Raw genomic sequence first — 20,225 nt, 5'->3', positions numbered from 1 at the left:
ATCGCGTTCAGGCCCCGCCCCTCCCCGGCCCCGCTCAGACCTATGGTGTCCCGGCCCCGTCCGGGAGTCAGTCCCCACCCCCACCCCACGGCCCGCAGTCCCGCCCACGCCCTGGAGCAGCCATGGCAGGAGTGGCCGGAAGGCTGGCGCGGCTGTGGTGCTCGGGCGCTCTCAGCAGGTAAGTGCCAAGCCCGGGCCCAAGGTCGCCCTCGGACGCCGCCGTGCTTGCGGGGGGCGCGCTGTCTGTTATCGCGTCTCGGTAGCAGCAGGGTTTGCGGGCTGCTAGCAGAGCGTGACGTCAGGTGTCCCTCTCCCGCTCGCCCTCCTCTGGGCCGGAGGGTCAGGACGGCCGAGCTGGGTCTCGCCGCGCGCGTCCCCGCCCGCCCCCGCCGCCGGGCTCCGAGATGCTTTGCTGAGTTGGGGGGGTCGCGTGAGCGGCCGTGCGGGCTCGTGCCCGCCGTGGGAGCGCGCCCCGAGGTCAGGTGGGGGTGACCCGTCTGCTTCTTGGAGAACGTCCTGCTTGGTGATGGTGGCGGGATGCACAGCCGGGCCACGTGGAAACCAGAACCGGGCTGTGCACCGGCAAGGGGAAAACCCTGGAACGTGCCGGTTGCCTTCGGGGGTGGAGTTATGATTTTCCCTATTTTATATACTAAGAGGTCGTGTTTTGTAATTTTTTAAAAACTCTATTTTAAAATAAATAAGTTTGCACCATATTTTGTGAGAACTTGCACATTTCGCCCTTTATGTACATTTTAAGTTTTCCTTTCATTTTCTGCTTGTAACTTGCCAGGTGCCAAATTCATGTAAGATGCAGTTTTTTCCCTTTTTGGGAAAAAAAAAAAAACGGATTCAATTATTTAATGTAAAACTCATAGAAGGCTAATTTTACTGAATGAGGCTAACTCAAGGTTTGAACCTACTCTTTGGAAGTTACATTATTGCAGAGGAGGTGATACATTTGTTAGGTTTGGGCTTTATTTGTAGCTATTATTTTAATCATCTTTGATGCCTTTAACTTTATTACTCAGGGTCATTTGTTGTGAAACAACAGTGTTGTTTGTTTGTGACCTCACTGCTGTGCATTGATGCTTTCCCCTCCCCTCTGCTTACTGTGTGTGCTTAAAAAGCTAGTTACCTGGTAGCACTTGCTGCCTCTGCTCTGCACCTGGCTCATTAGACATGTCTGCGTTAGGGGTGAGTATGTCCGCTCAGCAGGCTTCACAGCCTAGCATCCAAGGCAGGTAGATTTCCCCCAGGTAGGTCTTTCACCTCCCTAAGAAAGAAGTGCTCTCTATCTGGAATGCCAGCAACTGCTCATCTCTGCTCTGAACATTTCTTTTTTTTTTTTGTGGTACGCGGGCCTCTCACTGCTGTGGCCTCTCCCGAGCACAGGCTCCGGATGCGCAGGCTCAGCGGCCATGGCTCACGGGCCCAGCCGCTCCGCGGCACGTGGGATCTTCCCGGACCGGGGCACGAACCCGTGTCCCCTGCATCGGCAGGGGGACTCTCAACCACTGCGCCACCACGGAAGAACATTTCTTACATCTTCATTTTCCCCTCCTTTCACCTGTGTGTGTGCTGGGACACACATGTTTGCTGAGCAGAGTAAGGAATTGACCTGATAAAAGTTTATACTTTGTTGATCAGTGACTATGTGACTGAGCAAAGGGCTTATGTGCCTGAGGGGCAGAAAACCAAATTCCGACAGCAGGAGTTGGCAGCAAAGTAAGGATTTATTGCAGGGCGCTAAGCAAGGCAGTGGGAGGACAAGCCTCAGGTCCACTCCAAATTGATCTTTGTGTTACAGGCTTTTTTTTTTTTTTTTTGAGGGGAAGAACAAAGAAGCTGAAATTAATTATCCTCTTGTGACATTTACTAATCATTGCATGTCTCTGGTTTATAACTCTCTGGCCAGGTGGTCCATGGCACAGGGGTCTGTGAACTCGTCCTGCTCTGCAGAAACAACCTGAGTCTGCACGTTAACAATGATGTCTATAATAGCAGTTTTAGTACAAAAACCATGTTATCGACAGCAGCAATTTTAGTCTGACTCTGGTTGATTAGTGCTCAGTTAGCCCAGGATTGAGGTCAGAGGAGACAAGAAAGGGAATAAAGTTTTGGACAGAGGGATGACTCACAAACTCGGTAAGGAAACTCGGTTTTACGGGGACTCAGTTTCAACTGCAGAGGCTGTTTCTGGACCTTGGGACCCAAATGACTGAACTCTTTGTACTTTACCCCCTTGGTCTCAGTATCTTTATTTTGTCTGGGGGTGGGGCAGGCATATTAAACTCAGAGACTGAGACTGTCTTTGCCACTGTTTTATTTAACCCAGGTTCACTGTGGGAATAGTAATAATTTCACAAGCCAGTGGCATACAGGATAATGCCTCTTCATAAGGCAGTAGAGAGTTTTGACTTTGCCATCCAAGAGCTGATGTCCAGCTGCCAGCCCCCAAGTAAAAGTCCCCTGATGTTGGAGCAGTTTGGTGGTGTGGCCAGGCAGGCTGACTCTTCGGTGGCCGCTACATGGCTTTCACCACTGCTGATCGAAGAGTCCCCTTTACCATGGCAGGAGCTAGTGCCCCAAGGTCTTGGAGAGCTATCTGGATCGGCAGAGGGGAGCCTTGCCCAGACTGACACTCTCGGACGGTCCTCACAAACTCTGGGGATTTATAGTCTCAATGACCCCTCTGCATACAGTCACTTCATCTGCTCTTATCAGTACGTCCCCTGCAGGACCCCTCAGACGCTGAGCTCCGAGCGGCTACCAACCAGGAGGACGAGATGTCAACCTGACACAGCTCACATCATTCTTATATCAAAACCACTTCACTTCTAAAAACAACTTTTTGGGTCTTTCCTTTCACTTCAGTTGTACGCAAGTGGCTCTGCGGTCTTCGCACCCTGCGCAACACTCCTGCTGTCCTCCGTCCCACAGGCCTCTACTGACTTCCTGCCCGTGGCACAAGTCCACGGCTCCCTGGCTTCTGGCTGCTTTCTCTCTGTTTGATTTGAAGGCTCCATGACTGCCGTTAGCTTCTGTACTGATTTCTTATCTCGGGACAGTTTTGGAAACCACTAACCATTCACAGCCAGGTGGCTGGGGAAGTATAGGGAAACTGTTTCTGGAGAAACGTAGCATTTTGGCGTGTAAGGGCTGGGAACGATTAGCAGTCAGCCTGCCTGTTTGCAGTCCTCTGCAGGTCACCCGCTTCCCAGCACTTCAGCTGCACTTGTGTGGCCCAGCAATGAGAGCCAGCCAGAAGGACTTTGAAAACGCCCTGCATCAGGTGAAACTCTTGAAGAAGGATCCAGGAAATGAAGTGAAGCTAAAACTCTATGCACTGTATAAGCAGGTAAAGGCCTAAGGTGCGACATAAAGACATTTTGAGCAGATAGGTCCTCAGACAGACGTGCTGTGTGTTGTACTAAAATGCAGCCTTAATGCTTTTAGGGGTTGTGTTGCTGCCTTTCCTACCAAGAGTGTACACACGAGAGTTTATTATATTAGACTTCAAAATATTATTAAGGCAAAAGGTAACTCCTCAGGACCACTCCAGAGTAAAAGAGACTTAAAAGATATAACAACCAAAGGTGTAGATCTTATTTGGCCACTAATTAAAATAAATCAGCTGAAAAAGTGGTCTTGAGACAGTTGGGGAAATTTGATTAGGAACTGAGTATTAGGTGCTACCTAGGAATTATTCTTAATGGCATCATGGTTGTATAAGAAAATTTTTTGTTGTTGTTTTTTTTTGGTTTTTTTTTAGGAATGCATACTGAGTACCTAGGGGTAAAATAGTATGGTGTTTGGCATTCTCTCAAATAATGAAACAAAAAAGGAAAGAAAAGGGTGGATGAAGCAAGTATGGCAAAAATGAGCGTTTCTGAGTTTGGGCGACGAAGATTGGGAGTTCATGACAGTATTCTACTTTTGTATATGTTTGAAATTTTTTATTACAAAATTTTAAAACTCAAGTTTTTAAGTTACAGTGTCTGAAAAATGTCCTGGGAAGTCAGCCCCTCTGGGTTCCTGTGTGTTCTCTATTTTTCTCTTCCTGTGACGCGTATGAGCCTCTCTTACTTTCATACTGGTGTGTATAGTAAAGAACTTAACTTTGCCCCCAAAGAGGTCTGACCTTTGCCCTTGGCTTCTGGGGGTAATTTCTAAGCCCTTGAAATACCAAGAGTGATAGAAGTGTCTCTGTTTGCCTGGAGAGTCTAACCATGGTATTTAGAGTAGGGGCTGCGATTACACTTCAATCATGCCAGGTGGTGGAGCCCCAATGAAAACTCTGAACACTGAGGCATGAATGAGCTTCGCTCGTGGGCAGTACTCTGTGTGTTGTCACGCATCAGTCTGGGACTGGAAGAGTACGCTGTCCTGACTCCGCAGTGGCCGGTTGGCGGCTGGCTGGGGTGTCACACACACACCTTCCCCAGATTCCACCCTCTGCATCCTCCCTTGCTGACCTTAATCCGTATCCTTTCCCCCTAATAACCGGTAACCAAGAGTACAGCAGCTTTCAGTGCATTCTGTGAGTCATTCTAGCAGATTATTGAACCCGAGGGTGGTTTCGGGAGCCCCCCAATCTCGCACTTGGTGTCAGGAGTGGAGGGGGGCAGTCTTACGGCCTGCGTTGCCTCTAATTTCTCAGATGGCTAACTCTTGCAAGGTGAGTCTTATCTCTCTTTCTTTGGAGAGTCTTAGCCTCCTTTGCTGCCCTTGTTTTTCAGAGCCTCCTTCAGCTAGTTATATTACGAAGTTGAGAAGCATGGTTATTAAATGGAGTTTTAAATTTGCCATCTCTGAAAATAACTGAGTGCATATTTTTTTCATCTCAGAACACTCAGTGCGCCTCCCCTCAAACAAGTAAACTTTAGTTGCTTTTTGCTTTCTGCTCGCGTGTCCTTCAGTTAAGTGTCCTAAGGGCCAGCGGCACTGATGACCCCACCCCTGCCCCCTCGTACGCAGCTGCAGCCGTGTTGCTCAGTTATCAGATATCTGCCATGGAACTGGGTTGGGGAGGATGTTTCTTTTGAATGGGCTTTCAGAATACACTGTGTTCAAAATGTTTGTGGGCGAGTTACCTTTGAAGATTATTTGCTAATGAACGATGATGATTTTTTAAAAAGTATTCAGTACTTTCCCAAAACCCTAATCTTGCGTTATTTTCATGCACAGGCAGCTATAACTTATTTTAGGGACTAATAGCCAATAGCATATTTTGTCCCTCCAGTCTTTTTTCTCTTGCTTATGCATTTTTAGCAACAGCATCGAAGGGAGAAGGAAATTCAAATAAATTTATGTGCCTTGGGAGGGGAAGGTGCGTTCACGCTAGCGTGCATCTTATGGGTCTTAACTGTTTAAGGCTCCAGTTTGCATGGGCGTTTGACCAGTAATTGCCCCTCTCCTTTTCACAGGCCACCGAAGGACCTTGTAATGTGCCCAAACCAGGTGTGCTTGACTTTATCAATAAGGCTAAGTGGGACGCTTGGAATGCTCTTGGCAGTCTGCCCAAGGTACATTTACTTACCATTCTGCTTTTATTCCGTTTGCTGTGCTCCTAAAGGAAGGGGTTGCTTCTCATTATTAAGCCATTACAGATGAGCCTTCTAGATCTTGAGATCCCTCTACCGAACCAGAATCTCTGTTCTTTCTTCATTGCCAGGAAGTTTCTCAGAATGCTTGTTCATTGACCGTGGGCTGAAATTGTCATCTCTCTGCAGGAAACCGCCAGGCGTAACTACGTGGACTTGGTGTCCAGTTTGAGTGCTTCTTCTGAGTCCTCCATCCAGGTGACACCGGCAGCAGACAGGAAGCAACCAGGAAGTGACGCCCTGGTGGTGACCTCCCAAGATGGCATCACAACCATCACATTGAACCGGCCCGACAAAAAAAATGCACTCACCACTCAGGTAACACGACCTGCCCTAAGAGTCCGTCCTGCTTTTCTTTTCTTCCTCTGTCTGTTTCACTCAAAAACTATAGTGTGTCAGCATCCTTCCTGTTTCTGTGAGAGCTTGTGTTTGATTCGTACAGAAGATTAATGATTGTGGCTACTTCATACAGCAGAGTGGGACATTCATTATTTAGAATTTGTGAGCTTCGGGTAGGTTATGCATGCCCAGAGGCACTGCAACTTTTCTGATGATGGAAACACAGATAAATTATGTGAATATAAATGAAACACATGTCACAGTAAGAGAAGATGCAGAGGGCTTCTCTACGGTTGGCATAGACGCTCCCTGGACATATCTTCATGTCACTTGGGCTTGAGAGTGAGTACTAATCTACTCGCGTGGAGGTTTATTTTGTACAAGTAGAGGGAAAAAGGAGAGAAGAACTTAAATAGATCGTAACCCAGCTCTGCTTGAAATGAGCTGCTTCACAGCCATCCCTTGAGCCTGGCTCTTCCCAGATACCCTGTCATGCTGCATCGTCACCCCGGTAGTCATAACGGAACTACTTCCTCATTCCCTCCCTCAGTAGAAGCGATTTCACCTCCATTCATACATTATGTAAAGTCCATGCATCTGTTTTTTCAGTAAAGGATGTGTATCTATAAACGTCAGCGCTCTTCACCATTCTCTCCCTCATCTAAGGTAGAAACTGCACCTGTTTTAAATGCCTTGAAAGCTATGACAGCTACACGTCCAAGATTTTCAGAGACGTTGCTGATTTGAAATATTGGGCCCACTGTTCTTGACGGAGTCCAGCCTTTCACCCTCCATAACACTCCCAGGCTGCCTGCCACACTCATGCTGTCTTGACATCCCAAATAAAAAACTGCTTCCAGGAAATCTTTCTCTGCTCCCCGCGCCATTGTACCCACCCTAGAAAAGGACCGGCAGCTCCTCTGAGCTTTCTGCTGCTTTGTACTTTCCACCCATTTTAGAGCTGTCCCTCCCCGTCTGTTAATTTCAAAAGCTCAAGGACTGTGTCTTACTTGTTCATTTTGGGGGAAAAACGTGGATGTGTTCCCCAGCATCTTCTACATAGCACTTGGTACAGAATACGTACCACATAATCATAAAAGGAATGGAAGTCCTTTCAGTCTTTCGTTCTGGCTCTGTAAATACAGCCAGCGAAGTGTTTGGCACTTTGCAGAGGGCGGGCCTTGCAGACTGATGTTTAGTGAAGCCCCTGGGTGATGGTTACCATTTTCAGAGTTTTTTTCTTTTCCTCGTCTTCCCCCTTTCACACAGATGTATCACGACATCATACTTGCACTTGAGGCTGCAAGCAAGGATGATTCAGCCATAACTGTTTTAACAGGTGAGACATTTTCTTAGATTTCTAGTTAAGTTTCTATTTGGGGGGATTTTCATCTAAGTAGGAAATTGAGTAAATAGGCTCTAATATCTTTTCTAATGCTAAGATACTCTAATTCTTAAATACATAAGAAATACGATAGACACAGGATTGATATCTTTATCACGTAAAAAGCAGATACAAATTGGTAAGAAAAGTACTAAGACCTATTAGATAAACGGGTGAGTAAAATGAACAGATAATTTATATGAGAAAGTACAGGCATAAAAGAAACAAGGAAAATGCAACCAGATTAATAAACAGAAATCAAAATGATGATATACCACTTTATACTTTTCTGAATTAGCAAAATTTCATGTTATACCCAATTTTGACAAGGTTATGGTAGAATAAATGCCTCTACTCCCTTGCTGACAGCAGCGTGATGGCTATAAAAAGTGTAAGTAGCTAAGGAAAGGGCATTTGACAGTATGTAAAATGTTCATATACTTTGATACGGGATCCCACTTATGGGAATTTATTTTAGGGAAATTATCCAAGAAAAAGGAAAGGTCTTATGCAAGAAAGATAATCTTTGCAGCATGACTTATAATTGTGAAAATGTTAAAACATTGTAAATATGCTGCGTGACAGAATAATAAAGCACATTATAGAACATCCAGTAGACTATATACCGTACAAGTATTAAAAATTACAACTCTAAAAACCGACAGTATAGCAAATGTTTAAGATATAATAAAAAGCATTAGCAGTTATATCAGCACTGTGATAATAAATGGAAAATATGCATGCTTCTGGGCCTGGGCTGATGAGAACTCAGAGAATGGAAGTCATTGAACCTGGAAGGGGCACTGCGTGTAGTGGTGCAAGCTGAGGGTCAGGACTCGGATCAACTGGTGCTTAAATCCGGGCATCATTCCTCACTACCTGTGGGCGACCTCTGCTTCCTGAATGGAGAAGACGGTGTCTTCCTAACCCCACAGAATGGTCGAGGTGGTGGCACGAGACAGTGCAGGGCAGGGCTCACAGCAGGTACTTGGGAGACGGGAGCTGTTACCGTTTGTTGACGCAGTGGAAGCAGGACTGATTTTATTTTATTTTATTTATTTTCTTTTTTGGCCACGCCATGCAGCTTGCGGGATCTTAGTTCCCCAACTAGGGATTGAACCTGCACCCTTGGCAGTGAAAGTGTGGAGTCCTAACCACCAGACCACCAGGGAATTCCCAGAGTGATTTTATTTTCTTTTAATTTTCATTAAAATTTGTAAAATATATAATATAGAGATATCAGAGATATTTCAGTAAAAAAGGGAGATGAGGAGAAAGAGAGATACCTAACAGCTGATGAGAGGGGGTGAAGGAAAGGGAAGAGTTGAGCATGGCCCTTGTATTTCACAAATACACCTCGGAGAACGGAGGCAACAAAATCAGTCTAGAGGTGGCGTTGGCTTGATACAGGAGAAGAATGTTTTCTGGTTTTTTAATTTAAAAAAATTTTTTAACATCTTTATTGGAGTATAATTGCTTTACAATGGTGTGTTAGTTTCTGTTCTATAACGAAGTCAGTCAGCTATACATATACATAAAAAATTTTTTAACTATAGTATGTATGGTTTTTTAAAAAATCCAAAGATTGTGAAATGGCATACAACAAAACTAAATCTCACTCTCCTTGGAACCCCAGTCTTGCTTCCTAGAAAAACTCAGCTTTTCTTGAGCCTTCCAGAAACTGCCTGTGTGTGTATGTGAGTGTACCCCGCCTCTTGTAAACAGAAAAGGAAGCATATAGTACATACATACTATACCCACCTTCTCCTCACAGCATATCCCGAAAAATTGTTCTCTGTCAGCACGTATACATCTAAGTTTTTCTCTGCAGGACTACAAAGTATGAAAGTTTTGGGATTCCATAATTTATTTCATCATTCCTGTATTGATGAATGGGTAGACCGTACTTAGTCTGTTGCTATTAAAATCATGCTGCAAGGGTATCCTTGGACATATGTCTTGCAGCGAATGTGCAAAATCCAAAGGCTATATCCTTAGAAGTGAAGTTGCTGGGTTTCGTAATAATGGTAATAATGGCTAACGTTTTTATCATACTCCTGTTTGCTGAGCACTGGTCTAAGCATTTTAATTCATCTGATAGCGTTTTGATTCTTCACTTTTCTAAGCTTTCTTGCACTAACCCTGTGAGGTTAGGCCCTGTTATTACTCGTATCTTACAGGTGAGGAAACTGAAAGGTTAGGTTTTGATAAATAGTGCTTTTCCTATAGTGATTTTCTGTATATCCTTCACGTTCATTTTCTGGTTCCTGTTTGATCTAAACGTTGTAATAGTAGGTCCTTTAATTTCCAGAAAGGATTTTTTTTTTTTTTGTTTTTCCATTTCTGTTATCAATTCCTAGTTTATTGTATTATAATCAGAAATGATTGGTTTTACCAATTTTACTTTTTTAGAATCTATTAAAATTTCGTGTATATTAGCTATATATTGAAATCTCTGCCTTGAAGATTAAGAATCAACAAAATGGCCAATATTTTATATCATCCAGGAACACTTAAAAAGTAAGTTCAGGGACTTCCCTGGTGGTCCAGTGGCTAAGATTCCGTGTCCCCAGTGCAGGGGGCACCGGTTCGATCCCTGGTCGGGGAACTAAGATCCCGCATGCCACACGGTGCAGCCAAAAAAATAATAGTAATGAAAAAATGTTTTAAATAAAAAAGAAATTTAAAAAAATTAAAAGTTCATTCTTGATTTTTAAGGTATAGAGTTACAATTATATCAATTAGACTTGCCTCTCTAATTCATGTTATATAGATTTCCTAAATTCTGTTTTCTAATTTATCTGTCTGGACTGAAAAAAGAAAATTAAAGGCATCTGTTTCTCTCAGCCCATGCTATGCTGGGTCCCCCCCTCCCCAGAGCCTTTGCACGTGCTGTCACCGCTGGAGAATATTCCCCCCACCCTCTTTCCATCTACCCCTGCCCGTGTCCTTCAGATCTCAGTCCAGTCATTCCCGCCTTAGCAAAGTCCCTCGCTGAACCCCCAGGTGAGAGCAGAGCCCCATTGCCTGCTGTCCTGTCCTCGTGTCCCTTTGCATCATCATAGTTGCATTGCCTACAGTTATTCATGTGTCTTTAAATCAAGGTCCAGCTGACTCCCTGGTCTGTCAATTAGGGCAGGACCCTAGCTGGTCCACCAGTGTATTTCCAGAGCTTGGTACAGAGCCTGGCACATACAAGATGCCCAGTGACTACTGCAGAGTGAGTGAGTGCTGGATCCATGGATTTTGTTTACAGGCAATGGGGACTATTACTGTAGTGGGAATGATCTGACCAACTTCACGGATATTCCCCCTGGTGGAGTGGAGGAGAAAGCCAGAAGCGGGGCCGTTTTACTGAGGTGAGAGCACGTCTGTCTCATCCCGGGGGGCTTTTCCTTATCGGTGTGGGGTCTTCAGCTGCACCAGAGGAAAATAAATACTTCTTAGGTCCTGTGTAATCGGCTGTGACTTTAGGCAAGCATATTTCTCCAAGCTTCTATCAGTAGGGGACATTTGCTCCATCACTGTAACTTCTGTTACCCGTTCTCCTGGCCTCCCTACACCACATTTGATTGGAAAGCATACAAGTCAACTACCGCTACCAATTAAATTCTCCCATATTGAGGCAGAGGAGTTTAGCAGCTTCTCCTCTGGCCAGAGGAAGGCGTGACTGCCATGATCGCTGCTCATAGGAGACTTGAAATGGTCTCAGAAGACACAGAGGGCGTGAAGGCGTCTCCTCCCGCCTCATTAGTCCCCGCTGCGTCTCTGGTGCCCACTGAGCTGGGATACCGCAGCACGTGCTGGCGGCCACCCTCGCCTCTGAGTCTACAGCTGGCTTACGTCCCTGACCGAATGCCTAGAACACAAGATATGAACCAAGGCTGACCTGTGGGACTCTGCGAGTTTCCCTCAAGTGCCGTTCAGATGGGAGGAACCTGGTGCGAGAGGCCAGGGAGGTGGCAGGGCAGAGAGGCACTGCTGGGCGATGGGAAATTCACCAGCCTGGCCAGAAAAGCACGTTCCAGACTCACCCTGTCTCGCCTGCATACTTCAGTGATGCTACTTTGGCATATTTAAACATGCTTTTATATTTCCACATCTGTAGGGATTTTGTCGACTGTTTTATAGATTTTCCGAAGCCTCTCGTTGCAGTGGTAAATGGACCAGCTGTAGGAATCTCCGTCACCATTCTCGGGCTATTTGATATCGTGTATGCGACCGACAGGGTAAGTCAGCTCCCGGAAATGTATGAAGTGATACAAGTTAAAAAGAGATCCTCTGAATTCTCCTTTATTGTTGCTAGTAGTAAACAGATTACATATGGTTTATGGTAGAATGGACCGAATTTAAATTTTTCCCAAAGAATTAGTCTAATATGACGCTTTTTTTTTTCCTTTACTATTAACTTGAATTTTCCTAAACACGAATATTGTTGTGAACATTTTGCCCCAGCTCTTTTGGCTCTGTGCTCTAATCCTGTTACACAACACTTGTTCATTTTTACTCTAAAATAGTCAGGAACCTTCAAAGCTTGTTAGCAGGGGGCAAAAAATAGCTGTTTTGGAGGTTATGCAAGTGAGTTATTTGATCAGTTTTTCCACGTAAATGAATCCTGGAATTTATAAATCCAGAATAAGGAAGAACTTCCAGGCGTTACTCTACTTTCACTCCCTCCTTTGCAGATAAGAAAACCAAAGCTCAGAGGAGTCGTGTTCACCATTGAGTTATACAGATTTTAATTTTTCTTCCTACTACAGTCATAATATATGTCATAGTAGAAAATAACATTTTGGAAAATACGGAAAAGTACAAAGAAAAGAGTTAATTTAAAAGTCACTCCTTATCTCACCACTCAGATAAGCAGTGCTAACATTTGGGTTATTTAACTTACCTAATTTAACCAGTCCCTGACACTGGAACCCTAGAATATTTCCAGTTTTTATCCTTATAAACAAAAATGTGATGAACGTTGATCTTAGAACGTTTACTGTAGAACTAATAACCACCTCGTAGGGTTATCAGGTTCTTAGAGTGACTGTTGCTTTTGTGGCAGTACAGTTTGCCAACGTACATACAGCCTTGCAGGGAACGCTTGGTTTTTACCGCTGAAGAGATTCCTGGCTTTGTCTGGAGGTGTTTTCTCCACTGATGGGGCCGTTTATGAGGGTCCTTAACCCTGTGGCTCACCTTTTACTGGATTCCTTTCAATGAGGCTGGGCATATTGTCAGATCTAATTTTTACTAATAATTTTCCCATAAAAATAGCAAATGGAAGTCTAGACGCTAGGCTACCTAACCTTTGTAGGTGGAAGTCTCTGCTCAAAGGCAGAAATTAACAGTCTTCGGTCACATTCTGTGTGTTAAATGACCAATTAATTGACCTGCTTTGAGCAGGGTGGGATCAGGAGTTCCTGACCTGAACTTGGGGGTCTCATTCTTCAGTACTTGGAGTATCATCATATTTGAATCTTTTCCCGATTCTCCCACTGGATTCCAAATGATTGTCATGTACATCATCTTTTTAAAGATTTCTAGGACTCCCATCTTACGATACAATTTGAATTCAAATTGAAATCAGAGGGAAATGCGTATATATTATGTATGCTAAAAGGTTGGGCCCAAAGCAAAATATTTGACAAATAGTGACTACTGCTGAGAGCTCACCCAACTGAGTTACACCAGGGCTCAATTTAAAATCAGGCAAAGACACAGAAGAAAGAAGCTGTGGAGAGGAACTCATTTTACAGGGTTTCTCATCCCTGGCTTCATGACTAGGTACCATATTAAATGTGGGTTAACATTTAACCCATATAACCAAGTTATTCTCTGTTATGGGCAATAAGTAGTGCCTCTGCCTATTAGCTTGTTACATTTCCTCTTTGAGTTAGTAAAAAGGCAGAAATCATAACAGTAATAGATCTTTGAGCGCTCAGTATCTAGGAGGCACTCTGCTGATGCACATTATATGTGTTCAGTAAATGCCCACGTTAACTGCCCTGCGAGGCAGGTGCTCTCATCCCATTTTACAGATGAGAAAACCGTGGCACAGAGAAGTTAAGAAGCTCCAGGGTCACTGGGCAGCCTGAGGCCAGCATCTAACCCTTAACTACATCTACTGCTCCGTTGCTTATAATAATGTTTATAAGTGAATTAAATGCTGCTTATTATCAGCTTTCCTCGCACCTGTTTGTGGCTCTTACCAAGGTCGGCTTCTGCTTTCAGTTTTCTGGTCACGTTCCTTAGGCTGTGACTTCTCAGCACATTTTCTCCAATACGATTTCTTTTAGGGGGGAAAAGAGAAGACAGGTGACATTAATAACTGTTTACTTTATACTTTTATTATTTTGATTTGTATGCTTTGTACATTATATGTTTATATTTTCTAGCAATATTCATTAAAAAAAAAAGCCCTCCATACCTGATTATGGGACATGAAGTCTAAATATGCTGTTTACGGAATTGTTGATGATAAGTTAATTTCCTTTCATAAGAACTTTTCATTCATCAAGAAACACACAAAACTATTTCTGACATCTAGAAAAAAACTACAAATGACTCTGTGGTCTAAATAACCAACATTAAAGTAGTTTCTGGTATTTAAAACCAATCAAAAAACCTCTGGGGCAAAATCAAGACAAATGGCAGATTGAGGAAGTAATTTTTCAACTCACAATACAGGCTAAACTTTCTAATATATTTTTTAAAATGTGTCTATAAAGTGATGGATCAACAAATTAATATAAAAATACACGACAGAGAGGAATAAATAGCCCACAGAAAAGAAAGTATAAATGGCTCTTAAAAACATGTGAGAAAGACACCATTAAGAAAAGGACTTGTAGGGACTTCCCTGGTGGTGCAGGGGTTAAGAATCTGCCTGCCAATGCAGGGGACATGGGTTCGAGCCGTGGTCCGGGAAGATCCCACATGCCGAGGAGCAGCTAAGCCCGTGCGCCACAACTACTGAGCCTGCGCTCTAGAGCCCGCGAGCCACAACTACTGAGCCCTCATGCCACAACTACTGAAGCCCACGTGCCTAGAACCCATGCTCCACAACAACGGAAGCCACCGCAATGAGAAGCTCGCGCATCGCAACGAAGAGTAGCCCCCACTCGCCGCAACTAGAGAAAGCCCGTGTGCAGCAATGAAGACCCAATGCAGCCGTAAATTAATTAATTAAATAATTTAAAAAAAAAGACAACCAATACAACTTAAAAATAGTGGGCAAAGTATTGCAAGCTACTTCACCAAAGAAGGTATGCAAATGGCTGATAAACACACGAAAAGATGCTCAACATCATTAGTCATTAGGGAACAGCAGATTAAAACCACACCAAGGGCTTCCCTGGTGGCGCAGTGGTTGAGAGTCCGCCTGCCAATGTGGGGGACACGGGTTCATGCCCCAGTCCTGGAAGATCCCACATGCCGCGGAGTGGCTGGTCCCATGAGCCATGGCTGCTGAGCCTGTGCATCTGGAGCCTGTGCTCCGCAACAGGAGAGGCCACAATGGTGGGAGGCCCATGTACCACAAAAAAAAAAAAAAAAAAAAACAACACCGAGACACCACAACACACCTACTAGAGTGGGTAAAATTGAAAGACTAAGGACAACGACAGCTTTAGGGAGAACAGAGTGGTTGGAACTCCTGCTGCACCTCGCAAAATAGCCTGGCAACGTCTGAGAAAGTTACAGCACACATGAACAACGCAGCCCAGCAGCTGCATGCCTGGGCATGTACCCAAGAGAGTTGAAAATACACCATCATAACCTTATTTATAATATCCAGAACACTGGACATACCACAGTGGCTCCAACTGGTGAATGGCTAAGCGAATTATGACACATCCGTACAATGGAATACTTCTCAGAAATAAGGAGCAGACCCTACTATGTGCAGTAACAACGTGGTGACTCGAGCCTTCTGCTAAGGACAGAAGCCCACCAAAGGAGAAGAGGCTACAGAACGTGTGATTCCATTTATATGCATTCTAGAAAAGGCAAAACTGTAGGAACAAAACATCCGTGGTTGCTTGAGGGTGAGAGACAGACTGACTGCAGAAGGGGCGTGAGGACACCTTGGCGTGGGGGGGGGTGATGGAACTATTCTGTACCTTGGTCATGGTAGTGGCTACATAACTATACATTTGTTGAAAACTCATCAAACCGCGTACGTGAAGAGTGGATTTTGTGTGTGTGCAGGCAGACCTCAGAGAGATTGTGGGTTTGGTTCCAGGCCACCGCAATAAAGCAGATATCACAATAAAGTGAGTCACGGGACGTTTTTGGTTTCCCAGTACATATAAATGTTATGTTTACATTTACTGTAGTCTGTTAAGCATGCAATAGCGTTATGTCTAAGAAAACCATCAGACATTTTAGAACAGCTTTAATTTAAAGTAACGCTGTTGGGAAAATGGCACCGGCAGACTTGCTCGACTTGGGGTTGCCCCAAACCTTCCATTTGTAAACAAAAAATAAAAATGCGGTATCTGCGAAGCACAATAAAGCAAAGCACGATAAAAGGAGGTCTGCCTGTATAATAATACAATAACCCTAATTTTTTTTAAAGTTCTTCAGTTAAGTATTGTAAGGAGGATAGAAACAAATAGTGATTTTTTTGAAATCACATGTGAAAAGATGATTTTCTTTTTTTTTTCTCTCTCTTCAAAAAGGCAACATTTCATACTCCATTCAGTCACCTAGGCCAGAGTCCAGAAGGATGCTCCTCTTACACTTTTCCAAAGATAATGGGCCCAAGCAAGGTAATTTTTGGAAACCTTAAAACGAAAGGTAATGTCATCTCCATTCCAAAAGTAACCCCACACTCTCTGTTCTTTCCCTCTATAGTAGAGGCAGCAGACGGAAGCGAATTATTTGCTACCCAACTCCAAGAGTTTTAAACATAGAGGAACCAGGCTGTGGGAAGCGTCTGGTCCGCAGGGAAATTTAGACGCTCTGTCCCCAAACTGGGGGTGACTCTCAGCTGGGTGCCCCGTGCTTCCAGCGCCGTTCCCGGCCCCCACAGCCTTTCCTCCAGACTGTCCCACAGGGCAGCAAGGCTCCAAGGGGCCCAGTGGCCGCTCAGGTCTGTCCCTGCAGTTATGGAAACCTAGGTGCCCACCCTTGGTGGGCAGGACCCCAAGGGGATCATGACAAGACTGAGAGCCGGGGGTAGGGAGCGGCTTAGCAGACATCCTTTGGGATCTGAAAGGGGGGGAGTGGGAATTGAGCCTCTGTTCGTTGCTATTAGGTTTTCATTGAAAATGTATATTTTTAAAATCTCTTTTCTTTTGTTTCTGGACATGCCATGCGGCTTGCAGGATCTCAGTTCCCCGACTGGGGACTGAACCCCGGCCACGGCAGTGAGAGCCTGAAATCCTAACCATTAGGCCACCAAGGAATTCCCTTTTTAAATCTCTTTCTTCAGTCACGTGCCCTGAATTCTTATACAGCTTTGAACTTTGAAAATTTGGGCAGACCCAACCCTAAGGCTTAGAACATTTGACTCTGAAACCGTCTTTCCTTTTCTGGAAGAGAAATTGCAGACATGGGAAAGGAAATCCACTTGGTGCCCCCAGTATTGTTAGAAACTGAACATCAGTCTCCCTCACTTTCCTTCAGTTAAGTGGAGCTCATTGGAGTACCTGGGCAGGTAAAGAAAACTGTCAGAGCCAGACCACTGTGTGAATTTCCAGGGAAAGGAATTTTAAAATATATACATGTGTATATATATATATATATATATATTATTTATTTATTTTGGCTGCGCCGCGTCTCAGTGGCAGCACGTGGGATCTTTAGTTGCAGCATGCAGACTCTTAATTGAGGTGCGTGGGATCTAGTTCCCCAACCAGGGATCAAACCCAGACCCCCTGCATTGGGAGCGTGGAGTCTTACCCACTGGACCACCAGGGAAGTCCCTGGGGAAGGGAATTTTGACAGTTGGTGTGCCTAAATGTTGGTTGGCATTTCCTATGACGGTGATTTTTCTTTTTGTTTTATAATTGTTTATAGTGTCTAAAACAGGAACTCATTGCTGCCGTGTGTCGTAGAATCAACACCTGCCTCGCAGCCTTTCTGCCCCAGGCTCCCAGCTCTTTTTGCTCCGCGTCGTAGACAAACACAGAAGCGGCAACCTCTACAAACTGTCCAGAAAGCCCAATGGTCTCAGCACAAAGCTGGCAAACCATTGCCTGTGGCACCATCAGTTTCCCCCTTAATGAGAAATACTGGCAGCCTCAGCGGCCAGAAGGAGATGTCCCTGTGTCTGCTGGAAGCAGTTCATTCTGAAGTTAGCTGAGCCTTGTTTCACTGCGGTAACGTCTCAATCCCGCTTTTCATTTCAGGCAACAGAGATGCTCGTTTTTGGGAAGAAGTTAACAGCCCGGGAAGCATGTACCCAAGGACTTGTTACTGAAGTTTTTCCCGACAGCACTTTTCAGAAAGAAGTTTGGGTCAGGCTGAAAGCATATTCAAAGCTCCCCCCAAATGTTCGTATTCGTTTTCTTGTTTGTTTTGTTTTGCTTGTAAGAACCATGTAAATCATCTGTTTGCCTTAAGAGAATAAGCAATTTAAAAAACAAGACAGCTGGCTCTGAGCACATCTAAATCTGAGATTAAAAGTAAGCCTAATAATGTTAGAAATACTGACTTTTACAAAACTGATCAAATAGGCGTCCCACTCCTGTGCTGTGGAGACCGAGGGGCGGTTCTCTCTGGGCACCACTTGGAGGAGGTTGATAGGCAACCTTTACCAGCACGTTCATCCTTGAATCCAGGTGAGCAGCCAGACAGGTTAACTGTGAGGAGATTCTGACCACACAGCACTTTCGTTTTTACATGTGATAGCTGGTGACTGATTTTCTCATGTTCTCACCGCTCAAAATGTCCTGGAGCCAGAAGCTTTGGTTTCTGTCTACAGCTTCTTAGAAATGTGTGATCACAAGCCCTGCCCCACACCTGCTGGGAGGATGTGTGCACACACGAACGTTTGAGGAACAGTGTCTTATCTACACGTTTCTTAAGGTGTCACAGGATCAAATGAACGACAGAGAAACAAGCATCAGAATTCTAGAATAATCTCACTCCTCTTAGAATGCCTCTTAACCTCACTGTTGGTTTTGTTTTTCAGGCCATGAGAATTTCAAAACAGGTCATCAGAAATACGGAGAAAGAAAAGTTGCACGCGATTAATGCTGAAGAAAGCAACGTCCTGCGGGAGAGGTGGCTGTCAGATGAGTGCATGAACGCCGTCGTGAGCTTCCTGTCCAAAAAAGCAAAGCTGTGATGGCCATCACATCAAAGCTAAGCGTTTCCAAGGAAGGGATGTGCTACTATTTCTGCTTTCCAATTCCTGAACTAAGTAAACCTCGCTGTGCCTTTTTTCAGTGCTAAAATACCAGTTCTGATAATTATACTTCACTAGAGCCCTGATGAAAAATGATGTGAAACCAGCTTTGAGAATTTACGTAGGTTTTTGGTAGTGGGGAGTCTTACGTCTTTCGCTATGAATCGCTGTGGCCAGGCACACTGAAACATTGTGCCCGGCGTCCTGCTCTGAAAGGCATTCACAGTGCTGCAGGCTGAGACCGTGTGTTCGAAAACCACTACTGCACTTTGCCGTCCACACAGGCTCACTGACTTGATCGGCCCAAACACCGACAGTCTCTGGATGACCGAGTCAAGATCTTCAGTGGGTCGCATGTTCTTTTTCAGCCGTCTGGCAGGGGGAGCAAACAGAGGGAGCAATATTACTAGAGGATGAATTAGAATCTTAGTTTCATCCTCCCCCCTATAATTTGATAAAAAGGGATGAAGGGATTGGATCGTTTCATTGGAAAGTGATGTTCTGTATCAGTGATTATTTCCTCATTTGTCATATAGTCTCCATTCTCGTTTAATGTGGTACTTTATAAAAAGCACCCCTGAAAGCTGCCTTAACCGTCCTTGTGACTCTGTTTCGATGGCTGCCGTATGAATCACTTGACAAGAGTTTAATTCCAGTGGCTGTAGGATTGGCGTGGAAGACTTTGCTTTTCTAAATGTCCTCCTTCCTTTTTAACCTCCTTCAAGCGTCAGCATCCAGATAGCCAACCCACCGAACCTCTGACTTCTTAATTCTTAATTTTTTTATTCCAGTAATCCTAACCCAAAGTGTTCACTCTTACAGGAAATACATTAATAGTAATAACCCAGTCGTGTTTACTGAGCACTTACTATTTGTTTCTAGTGCTTAATGCCCATAAGCACATTTTGTCCTCAAAAAACAATGCCCAGAATTAAAAATGAGGTAAACTGTTGCTGCTACCCATTTACAAGTAAGGAGTCCAAGGCATGGAGATGTAAGTAGCTTTTCCAGAGTCAAAGTCCCAGTAAGGGTCAGAGAGTCCCAGCCCCACTGTGTCCCCATGAGCCGCCCATCCCTCCCACTGACTTCAACTAACATCTCTGGACAAAAGGTGAAAAACAATGGCTTGAGGATGCTGACATTAAACAAAAGCAGACGGATTGTGGTAAGGCGTCAGAATGTGGAGAAGCATCTGCCCATGAGTTTCTGAGATTGTGGGACATTAGGAAACAATTGCTGGGATCTCTGTCCTAAGCACGGGACATATGCCCCAAAGGCAGGCCCAACTGTGCAGCAGTGCAGTGGTTGCCATGGTGTGACTGGCAAAAGAAAATTTGAGGCCAAGAAGAACATCTCTCTAACCAGGAAAAGGATTCCCTGGGGCTGGAGAGGAGAATCCCAGAGCAGAGAAGGAATGAGGTGCTCCCCTAACTCTAGGTATAAACGTACACAGCTTAGGTTCACAAGTGGGACAGGCTCAAACCAACATGGTAAAGGCTTTGGGAAGTAAACTGGGAATTTAAGCACCACTAACACAAGATCAAGA

General features: G+C 44.5%; 1 protein-coding gene across 2 annotated transcripts; it reads left to right on the top strand.

Annotated features, from left to right (window-relative positions):
- The first annotated feature begins 79 nt into the window (after positions 1-79).
- Positions 80-19,498, top strand: ECI2 (enoyl-CoA delta isomerase 2). Of its 2 annotated transcripts, none has more exons than XM_060023705.1 (10): positions 80-178; positions 3,199-3,361; positions 5,430-5,528; positions 5,736-5,924; positions 7,215-7,284; positions 10,586-10,688; positions 11,438-11,558; positions 16,005-16,094; positions 17,679-17,822; positions 18,464-19,498. In XM_060023705.1, exons 1-10 carry the CDS (start codon positions 123-125, stop codon positions 18,617-18,619), a joined length of 1,191 nt encoding a protein of 396 aa, XP_059879688.1. In that variant the 5' UTR covers positions 80-122; the 3' UTR covers positions 18,620-19,498. The 2 variants fall into 2 exon arrangements, with proteins under 2 accessions (XP_059879688.1, XP_059879689.1); XM_060023706.1 differs by lacking the exon at positions 80-178 and adding an exon at positions 247-1,197 and having other exon boundaries at positions 18,464-19,497.
- Positions 19,499-20,225: the final 727 nt, after the last annotated feature.

This window comes from Delphinus delphis, chromosome 10, assembly GCF_949987515.2.
Source record: "Delphinus delphis chromosome 10, mDelDel1.2, whole genome shotgun sequence".
Classification (NCBI taxonomy): Eukaryota; Metazoa; Chordata; class Mammalia; order Artiodactyla; family Delphinidae; genus Delphinus; species Delphinus delphis.
The sequence above is the reverse complement of the archived record's forward strand: the minus strand, read 5'-3'. Positions and strand labels throughout refer to the sequence as shown.